The following is a 17,877-nucleotide window of genomic DNA, read 5'->3' on the forward strand; positions in this document are numbered from 1 at the left end:
CCGAAATGTATCCAACAAGGTGCATTTACAATGTTCAAATAATGCACTTGGATAAATCACTGACAAACATAACCTCATGCAACGAAAGGAAACAAAATCGCACAATTCAAAGATGAGGATAAATTATCTGGTTCCCCTGTGCAAATGCATTAGTTTTTGGATTTCTGTACTGTTTGCATTTTTAGATGCTTTGCACTGGCATGGAAAGCGCCTGAAGCCCATAAAACATTGTAGCTTATCGAACTTTCCTATGACGAGGGGATAAAGTATCTCGCGTCCATGTGCATTGCAACGCAGTACTATGACCCCCATCCCTCACCCGTGTACGATTTCCCGGCTGGCAATTTATCCTTTAAAACCATTAGACCGTTTGGGCTTGCATTAAAATAAAGCAATGCAGTTTCACCGGCAATGACAATATTGTTCGGTGCCTACGAATTTATTGTATGAGCCACGTTTTTTCGTCAACTGTCGGCATCGCCAGTGTTCGCGGATTCTGTTTTCCCGCACACTGCCTGCTGTGTGATATTACGGCGTTCCTTAAAAGTTTGAATACAAAAGAATTCCGATTTCATTCAACTTAGCAATCGTGAAGCGCACTGTAGACCCACCGAAGTGAGTGTAAGTGCGGAAAGCTACCCCTCCACGTTCCGGAACACGCGTTCTATTACGACGCGGAGCGGATAAATTTCGAGTTGAAATTACTCTGGCTATTGTTTTAAAATGTAAAGGCAGTTTCAAATTAAAAGTCTGAATTTCTGTACTGTTTGCATTTTTAGATGCTTTGCACTGGCATGGAAAGCGCCTGAAGCCCATAAAACATTGTAGCTTATCGAACTTTCCTATGACGAGGGGATAAAATATCTCGCGTCCATATGCATTGCAACGCAGTACTATGACCCCCATCCCTCACCCGTGTACGATTTCCCGGCTGGCAATTGTAACGGGATTTCAGGAGAAAGAGTAGTGTATCAGAAATGTTAAAGGAACTTGGGGTGGGAAACTTTAAGTAAGAGAAGGGAGAAAACTAGACTTATAGGATTATATAGAGCCTATACAAGAGAAGAAGCATGGGGAGATATCCGTGAGAGGCTTCAGTTGGAAAATAATTATATCGGCAGGACAGACCACAAATATAAAATTAGAAGGAATTTTGGCAGAAGTGATTGGGGTAAATTTTTATTCATTGGGAAGGGTGTGAAGAAGTGGAACAGTTTACCAGGGGTAGTGTTTGATCCTTTCCCAAAATCTGTACAGATATTCAAGAAGAGAATAAACAGCAACAGAGAGAATAAATGAAGTGTTAGAGGGCATTCAACCAGTGCAGGTTATTGTAAATAAAAAAATGTGTGTGAATAAATCAATTCCATCCCCTGGTCTAAGGAGTTTGGACAGCCAAAGTAGGGGACTGCCTGTAGGGGTGAAGTACAGTGGGGACTTCGAGGGCCCTGGGACTGCTACGGTAGCTGTGAATGATATTACTAACTTTTCTGCCTATTCTGCCGTGTAACAATAATCTGCTTAAAAAGTACACAGGGCAGGTTACACCAAGCACATCAATGATACCCTGTTAAGAGGTTAAACAATTTGCCAAACCTTCAAATATTTATTTATCATTGCATAAAGTACAAAAGCAAACTTTATTAATTATGGAGATTGTGGTTACTTTTCAGTGTAGACAGTCAGAAAATATACATTAATAGACTCAAAAACTTCTTTTGTTGACTGGTATTATTTACAGAAGAATGGAAAGACAAGTTGAAGCTGAGTTAGGAGGTCAGTTGACTTCAGAGGAAATGTAGGAATACATAAAGCAATCCTGACTTTACATTTCATCTTAGAGATTCAAATTAATAAGGACAACCCCACACATGGCATTCATAGATCTAGAAAAGGCATTCGATAATGTTGATTGGACCAAGCTATTTCAGATTAGATACCGAGAAAGAAGAATCATCTATGATCTGTACAAAAATCAGTTTGCAGTGAAAAAATTCGAGAGCTTTGAAAAAGCAGCAGCAATTCAGAAAGGAGTGAGGCAAGGCTGCAGTTTGTTCCCTCTCCATTCACTGTTTATATAAAATCTTGGACTTGCGCAAGCTTCCGGTAGCTTGGAGGAGCAATGGGAAAGCCTGGATGACCAGTGCTCTAATGGATGAATGGCTGAACAAATTTAACTGTAGGATATAGAAGGAAAATCGCAAAGTTATTCTTTCTCTCGACAATGCCACTTGTCACCTACATGTGTTGCTTTCCAATGTCAAACTAGCCTGGTTTCCACCTAACACAACCAGCGTTGTTCAACCTATGGAGCAGGGAGTGATTTACACCTTTAAATCTCACTACAGACGTTTATTGATGCAGTTACTGATCAAGCATGTTGATACAGCTGACAACACCTACTCCCTTGCACACTCAGTTTCCATACTGGATGCTGTCAACTGGATCAGTTTGGCTATGAAGCAGATCAAACCTCAAACAGTCGTAAAGTGTTTTGCAAAAGCGGAATTTGCAGAAAACGATGTTGGCGCATCTGAGGAAGTGACTGAAGATGCTGCACTGATATTTACGCTGAGCCAACAACAGAATTTTGCATGTAATGTAAACTAATACATTCGCAGCGACGACCAGCTTGCTACTCACTACAGTTTCCAGTCTGCTGTACAGCTTCTGAAGATCCACCGTACAGAGTATGAAGAAGATGATAATCCGAGGGACGAAGACCAGGAAGAGGAGGAGGAAAGAGAAAGCGAGGAAAAAATATGTACTCGTGAACAAGCTATTGAGTGTGTCAGGGACATTATGAAATTTGCTGTCAAGTCAAATTCACAATGACTTCTTGAGCTACTGTACAATGCTAAAGACTGCATTGAGAAAGACATGACATCAAGGAAGGTGAAACAGGTTTCTTTGTTAGACATGTGGAAGAAGGAATAATTTGACAAATACAGTATTGTGTGTAATGTGTTATATGTATACTGTAGTTTTGTTTATTAAGCATGTGGAATAAGGCAGAAATTGTGTTACACAGTATGTGTTACAGTATATGTATACTGTAGTTCGTCTATTAAACATGTGGAATAAGGCAGAAATTGTCCGGTTTTCATTGGGTGATATGAATAAAAATGAGATGTAACTCGGAGACAAGTCTCGAAAGAGGACTGAGACGGAAGTCACTTGCAAGACAGAACTCGTCGTGTATATGAATAAAGTTTGTTTCTCGCTAACGAGACGTGTCTCTTTCCGCTTGAGATGAGTCTCGCACACTGGCTCTGGTATCTGTCAGCTGACGAGTGAATTAACAATCGGAGAGCTACAAAGAGTGGTTTTGTTGGAACAGATGAAAGTGTTAGATTTACAAGCGAAAAAGATTGAAAAGCAACAGTGTGTTCTTGAAAAAACAGAGAACTCATTTCAGTGCAAAAACAGGTTTTGCAACTGCATATGGAAAATCTTTTACATGAAAGGGAGAAAAGAGCAGTTCTTGACAGCCTTTCCTTCTTCTTCAGTTGTGTTTCACTTGGGAGCCTATTCTGCAAACTAAACCTTTCGTATTAATCAATATTCAATAATCACTACAGTTATTATTTCAATTCTTTCTAGGCTTACATAAACATAGTGGCTCGTACACTTCGTATACCTACACCCCAGCTTGGAAACGACTGATTTAAGGTTTCTTTTCTTGTAAGTTTCCTTCAAGATATTGTGTAAGAAGTAATATTATATTTATCATCACATTTAAGATCCACATTCAAATGTATAATTTTCTGCGGTCATTGAAAGTCACTCAAACACTTTTTAAACACGCTTCGTACTTCATTCTTCACGAATATGAAGAGTTTATTGATCATACCTGTGCCCAGCTAGGGGTGTTTCTGCATATAATGTACTTTTTTTACAATTTGTTTTACTAAAGTTAAACACTTTTTATTTTATAACCACCTATTCAATACAAAGATAATGCACTCAATTATTTATAAAATATTCATGAGGTACATTGGTTAATAGGACATGTTTCGTTCGTCTTTGCGAACATCATCAGCTATAAATAACAAAGCCTAAGGTCAGGGCCCTGAGTTTATTTAAATGGTTAAAAATGTCGTTATATTAAAAGAATGGTAAAATTGTGATAAAAGCAGTTGTATAGTATTAAAATTAGACTGTAACATAGTATAACGATTAGCATCAAGAATTTTACATAAAGTACAATGAATATTGATAATCTGAAAAGTAAAAACAATCATAAGGGTTATTAAATTAGAAAAGATGTAATAGTAGACATTAAAAAGACTTCGATGTTTGAAGCGTGGATTAATTGTAGAGTTGTTGGGTATAAACTTGAAGTTTGAAATCTGAAAAGAAAGAAAAATGGAAGAGTGAAGTAATGTTTAAAACGAGAATAAAAAGGGATGGAAATAGCAAAAGGGGAAAGCTTACCCTTTAGACCGGTGAAAATATTTGCTAGCGGTAACAGCGTGAATAGGACAAGGCAGGCCACTTGTTATTGCCTCTAGTGAATTGTGTTGGGTTGAGACAGATAATATTGTAGGCACTAAACTCCCAACTGCAAAAGCCTTACCAAAAATCCATAAAAAAGATGTACCTATACGCCCTATTATTAACTGTATGAATATAAAGTCTCAAAATTTTTGCATAATTTCCTTAATAAATATTTTAAGTTCAACAACATGGCTTGTATAAAAAATTCTGTTGAGTTCTGTGATAAATTGGCGAAATTCAACCTTGAGAACAACCACATAATGGTTTCCTGTGACATTACTAATATGTACTCAAACATTCCTGTAAATAAAATAGTTAAAATTATTGAAACAAACCTTTTAAAACACAGCAACTTGAGCAAATGTGAAATAGAAAATGTCATTAGTCTATTAAAATTTGTCCTTAATAACAATTATTTTACTTTTAATAATAAAATATATCACCAAAAGGGTTTAGCAATGGGAGATCCGATCTCGGGCATTCTAGCCAATATTTTCATGGATGATTTGGAAAACAACAAAATAATTAATAACATCAACGGCCTCCAATTATGGCTAAGATATGTTGATGACACTTTTGCTATTATTGATACTCAAAAAAATGATAGCCATAGTATTTTAACTTTCCTTAATGAACTTAACGATGTCAAATTCACTAAGGAAGATGAAATTAACGGTTCCTTAAACTTCTTGGACTTAAACATCTCAAGAGAGAATAACAAGTTTAATTTCCAAATATATAGAAAGCCTTCCTGCGCCCCCGTCACTATAAGAAACGATTCTTTACACTCGCAATCTCATAAACAGGCTGCATTTTTCAGTCTCGTTTATAGAGCATTAAAAATCCCGCTCTAAATCGTAAAAAAGAATTAAATTACATCAAAGATTTGGCCAGAATTAACGGCTATAACCCTTTGATGATTAACAAAATCATCAATAAGGTAAAATTAAAAACTGCGACTAAGTTAATTCCGGACAAACCTAAAAAATCGAAATATGCCGCTTTCACCTACACAAACCCAGGCCTATTTCTAATCACCAAACCCCTAAAGAAATACGACATCAACATCGCCCATAAAACCCGATACACGAACCGTAATATTTTTCTCAATTCAAACATAGTTAACAGTAATCACACTAAATTCTCGAACTCTGGTGTCTATAGACTTAAATGTACTCATTGTGATTTTTCATACATCGGACAAACCGGACGCAGTTTTTTCACTAGGTATCTTGAACATTACAACGCCTCAAAACACAAAAAATATTCCGCCATGAGTATTCACATGGAAGAAACCGGCCACAGTTTTACGACGATTGAAAAAGATCTTCAAATCCTAAAATACGTCAGTAAAAGCAAACTAATGACAGAGTTCGAGAACATTTACATATCCTTGGACCAACATTTCAATGGAAATCAAAACTTAAACGAAATTTCAGAAATCAAAAGCCCATTAATTGAGAAAATCCCAGAATTACTCTTTTTTTTAAATATAAATAACAACTACTTTATGAACATTTTTAATTATCCAACCGCTAAGAGCATTTCCTCAGTAACAACAGTTACTACTCCACCACCCTCCCATCTGACACCCCCTCCACGAACATCTAGCGCGTCTAAAGAATCAGCTACTTCCCCTCCTCACATGACTTACTCCCCGCCTCTACGTATACACACATATAACACGAGAAGTAATAACAAAGCCGCTTGCCAGTTTGTCTCATGCAGCTAACGTCAGCGGACACTCCCTTTCTATCACAGCAGGTAAGCTTCCTCTTTCAATTTTCTATTTCTCTCCCTTTTAATTTTCGTCTTAATATGGCCTCAATTCCCCCTTTTTTCTTTTTCTTTTCAGATTTAAAAATTTTAAAGTTCATGCTTTCAACATCCACGCGTCACATACGGACACTGGTGTACACCCTGGTGGATGAGCCGTTCTTCCTAGAGGACATAAAAACCTCCTTCAACCTTCCCGATACCGAAGCATCAGCCACAGTCCTGGAAGAAAGAAGACGAAAAGCACAGCAAATCCCGGAAGAATTCTATGAAACTGAGGCAGTGAGAAACGACGAATGGAAAGGGCCAGGCTTCAACCTACGCCACACCTTCACCCGATTCGCCGTCCATGGGTTCCACGGAAAGGTATGCCAAACCGCTGGATACCACGAACCAGACGAAGAATGTACCTGCCGGCTCTGTGGTGGAAAATGCCCCAGGTACCACCTCATCAACTGCACCGCAAGAACAATATCCATTACCGCACTCGCTAAAGACTGGTAAAGAGGAACCGCGTGCACCTACAAGCGGACGAGGCATGTTCAACAGAGTGTTGCAAATTAGGCAGATGGAAGACTTTTCATCACTGTGCCCTGCAAAAAGCGATCTCAATACAGTGTCGCAAATTAGACAAGCAAACGGCCTCCCATCACTGTGCGTTACAATATGTGTGAGGCAGAGTTCAGCTCTAAATCTCCTCTCACAGATGGAACACATCGACACACGAGCACCACTGTACGGACCTGCTTACAAGCGGAACGGAAGTCGATCCCCACTATGACTGCTAGTAAAGACCTGACAATGACTATCTGACATTGTACCTTTTTACTCTATGGAATTTAATTACTTATGTAATCTAATCATTGTGAATAATTGTGTGTATGGCCATTGGCTGCAATAAATTATTACATACGGACACATTTTAGTGCCTACAATATTATCTGTCTCAACCCAACACAATTCACTAGAGGCAATAACAAGTGGCCTGCCTTGTCCTATTCACGCTGTTACCGCTAGCAAATATTTTCACCGGTCTAATGGGTAAGCTTTCCCCTTTTAACTATTTCCATCCCTTTTTATTCTCGTTTTAAACATTACTTCACTCTTCCATTTTTCTTTCTTTTCAGATTTCAAACTTCAAGTTTATACCCAACAACTCTACAATTAATCCACGCTTCAAACATCGAAGTCTTTTTAATGTCTACTATTACATTTTTTCTAATTTAATAACCCTTATGATTGTTTTTACTTTTCAGATTATCAATATTCATTGTACTTTATGTAAAATTCTTGATGCTAATCGTTATACTATGTTACAGTCTAAATTTTAATACTATACAACTACTTTTATCACAATTTTACCATTCTTTTAATATAACGACATTTTTAACCATTTAAATAAACTCAGGGCCCTGACCTTAGGCTTTGTTATTTATAGCTGATGATGTTCGCAAAGACGGACGAAACATGTCCTATTAACCAATGTACCTCATGAATATTTTATAAATAATTGAGTGCATTATCTTTGTATTGAATAGGTGGTTATAAAATAAAAAGTTTTTAACTTTAATACATTATCTTCAATACGGTCTAATTATGAGATTTATCACATGTAATTTGTTTTACGTCGCACTGACACAGATAGGTCTTATGGCGACATGGTATAGGTTTAGGAGTGGGATGGAAGCGATCGTGGCCTTAATTAAGGTACAGTCCCAGCATTCGCCTGGTGTGAAAATGGAAAACCATGGAAAACAATATTCAGCGTTGCCGACAGCGGGGCTTGAACCCACTACCTCCCGGATGTAAGCTCAGAGCCGCACCCCCTAACCGCACGTCCAACTCACCCAGTATATAATATACAACCAATACCTATATACTGTTGCATAAACTGTCTAAATTTCAAACTTTCAAAACATAGAAATAATACAAAATGCTATCCATATTCATAAATGAATATAAATAACAAGGGAGTTGTTTGATTTGGACCAGGCAAATTGCAATGAAACTTAGTAACATAATGAGCTAAGACATCCGGAACTCAATGGTGATAACCGTTTTGCCGTGAAATAATATTTTCGTACCGGTATTTATTGACAGTAAATTTTTGCTCCAGTTTTAAATGGAACGTGGTGTGTAGATGGCAGCGATTTCAATGAAACATGGTAGAATGATCAATTAAGACATCAGAACAACGTTGCATGATTGACGTTGTTATATAGGTTACCCGCAGTGTGACAAAATGAAAGACTCTCAACAAGAATCCGAAAATTTAAGGCTATTTATAGTATGCAAGTTTATATACAAATGACGAAGATTTCATATTACATATTTTAGCTTTAATTGTAAACGACAAAGAAGTGTATGTATGTATGTTTAGTCCTCAGCCCGAAGGCTGGTTGGATCCTCAACAGCTCCGCCATCAGCTGTCATAGATGGCCTAGGCGTCACTAAAGAGGCGTTCTAGGGAAATGAGGAGCGAGGTAGTTTCCCGTTGCTTTCCTCACCGAGCCAGAAGTTGCTATTGCATATCAGTCTGCCAAGCCCACTGAAATGCATGCACCAACCGACTCTATGAGCAATATTTTCACACCATTCATAGCAGGGAATGGCTGCAGATGGAATGGCATTACTAGCATCACTCATACCTCAGTCACTTTCATTTTGTCAAAGCCAAGGATAAAGCTGAGACAGATCAATGAAAGTAACAAAATTGCTCTAGCCCATACCAGAAGACATAGTGCACGGTAAACACTAGGTCCCGCCAGCAAAAGGCACGACAAAGAAGTATTAAAAGCCTAATATTTTGAAATATTCATATACTGTGCATGTTAGTAAAATGGGTTTTATGAGCAAGACATGCTGTTCATGTTGCCAAAATCTAATTTTCACTCTAAAGCGCACTGTTTAATGTAACTTTAAAATAGAACTATCAGTGCATTTCTTTAAAATAGAACTATCAGTGCATTTCTACATTGCATACGCGAGGTCAATACAGCTGCAAACCACCCAGCTGTTCTTTAGCAATTAATTATAATAATGTCGTTGATTTTATGACAAAGTGAATATCAGCAATAAATTTAAGACAGGTGGATTGACAATTCATCGAAGTTTCGTCGAAATCATTCTTATCCAAACCAAATGCTTCCCTTGTAGTATTCGGCGCAAGTGAGATTTTGGTGCGATGGTTGGAGGCAGCAAATCATTGACCGAATAATGTCATTATGCGAATCTGTTAAATGTTGTGAAACCAGTTACAGCATATTTTTCTCAAGGGCACGAGCCGCTGGTTGAAACTTTTAAATAAACTTAGAAACAGTGCAATCGAAAAAGGCATGGCCAGGGAATTTTATGACACTTAAAGTAAACACATTTGTTCAATACCATTTGGCCAACATGTGATAGAGAGCGCTAATTTTCAGACTTGATAAAATATCCTTCCAGATATCAAAATGTGAATAATAATAATAATAATAATAATAATAATAATAATAATAATAATAATAATAATAATAATAGGTAATAATTTCGTGTGGCTATTTCTAGCCTGTACAGCCCTTGTAAGGCAGACTCTCCGACGAGGATGGATGTCATCTGCCATGTTATTTTAGTGGAGGGTAGTGTTGTGTGTGAGTTGCAGGAATGTTGAGGATTTAAGGTTAAAATCTCTGACCCGACTGCTAATCGAACCCGGGGGCCCCCTGAACCGAAGAGTACTACGCTGACCATTCAGCTAAGGAGCAGGACAAAGGGAATAATGAAAGCCTTGAATAATTGTAAGTCATATCTTAAACATAGCTATGTTTTGTGTCGGCCTTTTCCGTGATTGTGAATTAATTTTATTTATAAAATGTTACTCTATTGGCATATGAATGCTTGGTGACGGACGTGAGTGAGTGAGGCTCCACAGTAATCAAGTGATTTGAAGGTGTTATAGAGCAGTGAAAGTGACAAAAATTTGCGGAAGTGTTACATTTGTATTTACCAATCAATATACACACACGTTTTGTTGGTATTGATCTTCTTTTAATTCCAAATTAGCATTGTAAAGAAAATGGGTCGCCGAAACAACGGAGTTGGAAGCCCAGCCATTACCAGTGCTGCCAACGTAGACCGCCTCGTGAAGTGCGCGCTGGACGACTTCATTAACTCGGACAGCTTCCTTGAAAAAATTGTGCAGGCCATTTCGACCCGCATAACAGAAGTGGTCATAAAAGAACTTGAAAAAAGTTTAAAATTTAATATCGAAGCGTTGTCAGAGTTAACTGAAAAACTTGATAAGAAGGAGGCGGAAATTCGCAAACTGAAGGAGGATATGGACGCTAAGTGTGATTCATTGGAGCAATATAGCCGGAGAAATAATGTAAGGCCGGAGAAATAATGTAAGAATTTTCGGCATTCCTGAAAGTTCGAACGAAAACTGCGATGAACTAGTGCTCAACGTGTGCAAAGCAGTAGGTGCAGATGTGAGACTTAATGACATCGATAGGTGTCACAGAGTAGGACCTCGATCTCCAGGAAAAACACGACCTATCCTAGTGAAATTTGTGTCTTATCGCTCACGGCAGGACGTCTTCACGAAGAAAAGGAAACTGAAAGGATCATCTACAACAATCCGTGAAGACCTTACGGCTGTCAGAATGTCCATCTTGAAGACAGCAATCCAGCGTTTTGGGCTTACAAACACTTGGACTGATTCAGGAGACATCATAATCAAGAAGGCGGACGGGATGAAATTAAGAGTTTGCCAGTTAAAGGAACTTCCTATGGCATAAGGTTCTGTTGCAGTGCTGCTTTATCACTTGATAATGTGAGTCTACTTCCCATCCTTTACCGTAAGTCACAGCCGAGAAGCTATCTTTCAATTTAGTTTAAGAAAATCTATCTATCTATCTATCTATCTATCTATCTATCTACCTATCTATCTATCCATTTACCGTATTAATTGATCTAAATATCGATTAGCTTATCTGTCTTCTTATCCTACCATCTGTCGATTGACTTACTCTTCAATCACTTTCCTAACTGGTTCTAATTTAAATCAGGTCCCCGTATTTACGTCTACATAGATCTAACATCTACACTACGGAGAATAAGCTCCTACTCGAGTTATTCTGTACGCGTAATCTGCTGTTGCACGTTATTATTATTATTATTATTATTATTATTATTATTATTATTATTATTATTATTATTATTATTATTATTATTATAGACAATTTAGCTATCTAAAATACGTAAATTGCTGATTATTCATTGGATGTATTCGCATGCTGTGCTCTACTTCTAGTTAGTTTTCATTTTAGCAGTTGGCAATGCATACCACTAACAGCAGTAATCCCTCTGACCATAGCAATACTTTTCCTTGTCACACTTCCCCTTCCCCACCCATCCCTTCAACCTGTCTACCTGCTAGTCCATTGACCCGAACCCCACCCCTTGAAGCTACAACACACATTCTCCAGTCAGCCCTAAATAGACATAAAAGCGCACTTCACATATGTCACCTTAATGCCCAGAGTTTAGTTTCTCAAACTCGTATAGATGAACTCAAAGCGATTTTCATTCCCCTGTCCTTTGATATCATCTTATGCAGTGAAAGTTGGTTGAAAGTCAAACATCAAGCTAAGAATCTTGAATTACCTGGCTACTGCCTTCTGAGGAATGACAGACTTGGCAAAGGGGGAGGCGGGGTCTGTGCTTTTGTCTCTTCGCGCTTGAAACCTCAAATTATCTGTCAGTCGCCTCAACAGTACGAGCGTAAACCTGAGTACATGTTCATAGAGATACAGGTCGCTACTGTTAAATGCTTGGTAGGTGTAGTATACAAACCGCCTAAAGCTCGCCGTCTGAATGACTTAGAGACTGATATTAACAGACTGTTACCTATGTACGAACATTTTATAATGATGGGAGATTTTAATACAAACCTTCTAAATCCAGATTCTTCCGAAGCCACCCATCTATTGAATACGTTTCAGGCATGCAGCTTGGCGGTCCTCCCACTTTCTCCCACTCACCACACTAAAACTTCACACACACTACTGGACCTAATAGTAACGAACAGCCCTGACAGAGTATTACATCACGGCCAGACATCTGCTCCCGGACTGTCAGCCCATGACATCATCTTTATGTCTTACTCACTGCAATGCCCTAAACATAAACCTAAGTACGTGACTTACCGAGACTATAGCCGTATTAACAACGAAAAATTATTGGAAGATGCTTTTTCGATGCCGTGGCAGGAGATAACTCATAAAACTAATATTGACGACATGGTCACCACTTTCAATAACATGACAATACATATTTTTGACAAACATGCCCCTATACGAACAGCACGCGTCTGTAAAAGACTCTCCCCGTGGCTAAATGATGATATTAGAGCAATGATGGCTAAGCGTGATGCAGCTCATAGGAAATATAAACATTACCCGACAGAGGACAACTTTATCTATTACAAACGACTACGTAATAAAACGACTCAGACAGTAAGAAACGCTCGACTACGGTACGCCCATGACCTTATAAAACCTGACGTAAGACCCGCTACTTTATGGAAGTCAATCCGCCATTTTGGACTAAATAAACCGGACAAGGTAGACGATTTGGAAGTTTCTCTTGATGAATTGAATAATCACTTCGTATCCTCCCATGTACAATTAAACGAAGAAGCAAAAGAAAACCTTTTGTGTGCAAATTACAACACACCACCCGTAGGCAGGGACAAATTCTATTTTAGTTATGTCTCACCCCTTCAAGTGAAAGCGGCTATCATGCGAATCAAAACCAAATCCACAGGGGTGGACAATATATGTATTATAATGCTAAAGAAAATTATCGACGCTATTATTCCAGTATTGACATTCATATACAATTTCTCCCTTCAAAATAGTGTATTTCCAACTGTCTGGAAAATGGCCCTGGTGCATCCTTTACCAAAGATAAAATCTCCTAGACTAAACAGTGACTACAGACCTATAAACATACTGTCAATAGTAGCCAAGGGACTCGAACACATTGTGCATAATCAAATCACCAACTATCTGAACGACCACGACATATTAGACCCACACCAGTCAGGTTTCCGACGCAACCACAGTACATGTACTGCCTTACTAAGCGTGACTGACGATATAAGACAGGCTATTGATGAGCAAAAACTGACTATCCTAGTATTATTGGACTTCAGCAAAGCATTTGACTCTGTAGACCATGAGTTGCTCCTATCCAAACTTTATCACTTAGGGTTCTCCTCCAGTACTCTGAGATGGTTGGGAGCTTATTTACACGAACGTCAACAACGTGTCACCAATCAAGGTGCATTTTCTTCGTGGCAATATGTAAAAAGAGGTGTCCCACAAGGGTCAACCCTTGCTCCTTTGATATTTTCTGTCTATATCAACGACCTAGCTAAACAGCTGACACATTGTAAACGTCACATCTATGCTGACGACGTACAATTTTACATCCATGCAAAACCAACAGACGTTTTGACAGCAATTGAGAAAATTAACATGGATCTACAGGCCATAAGTAAATGGTCTTACCAGCATGGACTTATTTTGAACCCAAAAAAGTCCCAAACTATAGTAATTGCCCACCCAAGACTTATTTCCGACAATTTCCGCATGTCCATCCCCGACGTACAACTTCAAAATCAAGTGTTGCCCTTTTGCAAGAGCGTAAAAAATCTCGGAGTAACCATTGACCAGCACCTCTCGTGGACGGATCAGATAATATCTGTGAGTAGACGAGTTTTTGCTACGTTGCACACATTAAACAATTTCAAATTTACTTTTCCGTTCAGTTTAAAGAAGAAACTAGTTGAAACCCTCGTTCTTCCAATATTCGATTATTGTGACGTAGTTTACAAAGATGTGAAAACCGAGCTTCGAGATAAACTACAACGTGCACAGAATGCCTGTGTAAGATTTATATGTAATCTGAAATTTTCAGATCATGTTACCCAGTCTTACGTCGACCTCGGATGGCTACGCCTTGAAGACAGACGCAAGCTGCATACCCTGACTTCATTGCACCGAATCCTTACCTTACAATTCCCATCTTACCTGTATGAACGATTTCATAGCCTTTCTGAACACCATGATAAAAACACCAGAGCGCTGAACTCGACATTGCTCGCTATTCCTAAGCATAAATCCTCAACCTACAACAATTCCTTCACTGTTGTGGCCAGCCGTGAATGGAACTTCCTTCCGCAGGAGGTCAGAGGGATATCAAACCACGGAAGATTTAAAAGTATGTGTTCAAAATATCTCTATGAAACGAGCTCGTAGTGCGACAGTCTTCTTCTTCTTTTCCTTCTTCTTCTCATGGTCATTCTTATTCTTATTCTTCTTATGGTCATTCTTCTTCTTCTTCTTCTTCTTCTCATGGTCATTCTTCTCTCCATGGTCCTTCTTCTTCCTCTTCTTATTATCATTATTAGACTATTATTATTATTATTATTATTATTAATATTATTATTATTATTATTATTATTATTATTATTCAATAGTGTTAGAAAGTACTCAGCTGTGGTTTCCTGCATAGTTATCCTTATCCCTATCCCCATTTGGCAATGTTTTTCACCCACAGTAAACACATGAAAACTGAACATTCGTCAATATGATATACTTCTGGGATTGGACAAATTAATTGTAAATATTAGTAGGTTTATCTATATTATTATTATTATTATTATTATTATTATTATTATTATTATTATTATTATTATTGAAATTGAAATTCGTTTTTTGTTGTATGTTAATTTCTTCGTACGAAGCAAAATGTTAATTTATATTGTGTATTATAATAGTTATTTTTATGTACAGCAGGATAGCATAGTACCGTAGTAATTTGTTTCAGTCTCTCTTTTTTTTTTTTTTTTTTTTTTTTTTCATTTATTCAGTATGTTATATATTTTTATGTTAATTATGTATTTCACTGGTTAAGTGTAAGACAGGGACACGTGTCCCTAACTTTGCCAGTTAAAATAAATCATATCTATCTATCTATCTATCTATTTTGTGAATAGAAAAAATGTTAACGTACAGAAAAAAATCACGTGGAATAGATTAAGAATAATTAAATGAATTTAATAATTACTAAGAAAATTTTCAGAATTGTATGTTGCACAATTTTGAATATTTCTGGTTTGATTTTGAAAATTTTAGACTTTAGGATGCATCGTTAATGGCTATCATCATCATCATTTTTATCATTATTGTTATATGAATGTCTTGTGTATTGGCTCCAGAAAATGTTGTGCTAATCATTCCACATTTTCTTTCTGGAAACGCTAGATATCTTTATAATCATGTTCGAGAGAATCTCTTCATGCTTTATAAATTTTTCTTCTCCGTTGTAAATCCATCATAAACTCCGCCATCACATTTTCAGCTTGATTCTATCGCCCTGAGTCACCTTCTGGGCAGTGAGTTCAGTCTCCATTCAGAGAGACTAAGCTCCAGTTTATTCATATACATTTGGAGATGTGTCTCTGAGAGAATCCGCTAACGAGCTGTGTCTCAAGGAGCAAAGGTCACTGCTGGGACATCGCTTTTTTATTCATATACATTTGAGACATGTCCTAATATTTATGAGACAAGAGATACGTCTCCGGTTTATTCATATCACCCATTGAGTATGGTACATACTGTACATAATATGTTGAGTGTGTTATAGCGCAGGCCTATGCAAGAGTATTAAAAACCTACTGTACATCAAGATATTTTGTTACTGAAATTTGCATCACCAAAACTAGACTAATGGATCAGGGGTAAGTAATTTGTGAATCTTTTTGTATAATTTTGTTCAATCCGGAAACTTGTCTAATGCGGAATAGAAACTCGGACCCTTGCGATTCCGCTTTGAGCAAGTTTTACTGTACTTGCATATTAAAATAACTAATGATGGCGGAATAGAAGGAAGGAGGACATAAAATGCAGACTAGCACAAGCAGGGAAGACCTTTCATCAGAAAATAAGTTTGCTCGCATTAAACGTTGATGTAGGAATTAGAAAGATGTTATTAAAGACTTTCATCTGGAGAATGGCATTGTATGGAAGTGAAACCTGGACAATAACTAGCTCAAAAAGAAAGAGAATAGTAGCTTTTGAAATGTGGTGTTATGGAAGAATGCTGAAGGTGAGATGGGTAGATCGAATCACAAATGAAGAGAAACTGAATTGAATAGGCCACGAACCTGCTACGCAGGCGTAGCAGGGGGAGAGGTGATACTCCCACGTGGCACGTCCCAGGTGGCGGATAGGGGGGTCCTAACCGATTTGCCGGCGGACTTGAGGGAAATAAAATACCTCTCGCGCACCAAACACACACCCCCTGTGAGTGGGGGAGGCAGACGAATAATACACCCACGGTATCCCCTGCCTGTCGTGAGAGTTGACTAAAAGGGGCAACCAAGAGCTGATTGTATTAGAACTATGAAACTACTTTTGATTAGTACCATCACGCGCGGAACACCATGGGTCGCTTTTACTTGTGAATAGTACCACTCTGTTAGGTACTGAATAATTTTGTGATTCGTAGCACTCAAGCGGGGTTCAGTGTGGGTTTCCAGTACCCGTGAGTTGTACCCATGTGAGCAACACCACGGGTCTGGGCGTTGCCTGTGAGTTGTACCACTATATGAGCGACACTGTGGGTCTGCATTGCCAGTGATAGTACCCACTATGTGAGGAACACCACGGGAATGCCGGCGCCCGTGATTAGTACACCTAGGTGAGGAACCTCATCGGTTTGCGTTGGCTATGAGTGGCGCCATTGTGTGAGAAACACCATAGGTCTGCGTTACCTTTGCGACGTACAATACTTGTGAGTAGTACCTTAATGTTTAGAACACCGTGAGTTTATGCTACCTTTGATTAGTACCGCAGCTTGAGAAATATCATGGTTCTCCTTTACTACGGATAAGTGCCATTATGCGGGATCGTTGACATAGGTATTGACCCATTCAGACAAGCCTCATCGATTCAGGATTGGGCTTTGGAAGCAGTCCCTTGGTCAGTAACATTTTTTTCTGGGAATATGAGGCATTGCGCGTCTTATCCACTGCTTGTTTTAAATTCATATTCATCAGTTCATTTGTCATCATCACGTTTTGAATTCGGGTCAGTGGCTGAATTTTGTACTTTTAAATTGCAATCCCATTTTGTCTCATTTCGTACCATAGGGGCTGATGACCTAGATGTTAGGCCCCTCTAAACAACAAGCATCATCATCATTGTCGAATCAAATTGGTTAGGGGATATAGATTTGGCTAAATTTGACGAGAAGAAGAGATAGAATAAGACACATCTTAAGACATCCAGGGCTTGTTCGGTTGGTTTTTGAGGGAAGTGTAGGGGTAGACCAAGGTATGAATATGACAAGCAGATTAGAGCAGATGTATGAAGAAGGGTTATGTAGAAATGAAAAGATTAGCACAGTTTAGCATGGCATAGAGGGCTGCATCAAACCAGTCTGTGGACTGATGACACAATAGGATCATCTTACAAATTGTATGAAACATGTTATAGCCCAGGATACTGCTTCACAGTGGCAACTCAGGAAATCAGGAACTCCAAAGGTTTC

At 38.3% G+C, this 17,877-nt stretch overlaps 1 protein-coding gene across 2 annotated transcripts in view; it reads left to right on the forward strand.

The window, feature by feature from the left end:
- Positions 1-17,877, forward strand: part of LOC136856868 (sorting and assembly machinery component 50 homolog A) — a 165,942-nt gene that overhangs the window by 70,048 nt on the left and 78,017 nt on the right. Inside the window, exon 9 of one of the 2 annotated variants that reach the window (XM_067135072.2) lies at positions 7,404-7,622. The exons of the other annotated variant lie outside the window; for it this stretch is intronic. Coding sequence (XP_066991173.1) covers positions 7,404-7,607 — 204 coding nt within the window. The 3' untranslated portion in view covers positions 7,608-7,622. Of the gene's footprint in view, positions 1-7,403; positions 7,623-17,877 lie in introns of those variants that run through there. 2 annotated transcript variants of the gene reach the window in all.

The sequence above is a fragment of the Anabrus simplex genome, chromosome 1, assembly GCF_040414725.1.
Source record: "Anabrus simplex isolate iqAnaSimp1 chromosome 1, ASM4041472v1, whole genome shotgun sequence".
In the NCBI taxonomy this organism is placed as follows: domain Eukaryota; kingdom Metazoa; phylum Arthropoda; class Insecta; order Orthoptera; family Tettigoniidae; genus Anabrus; species Anabrus simplex.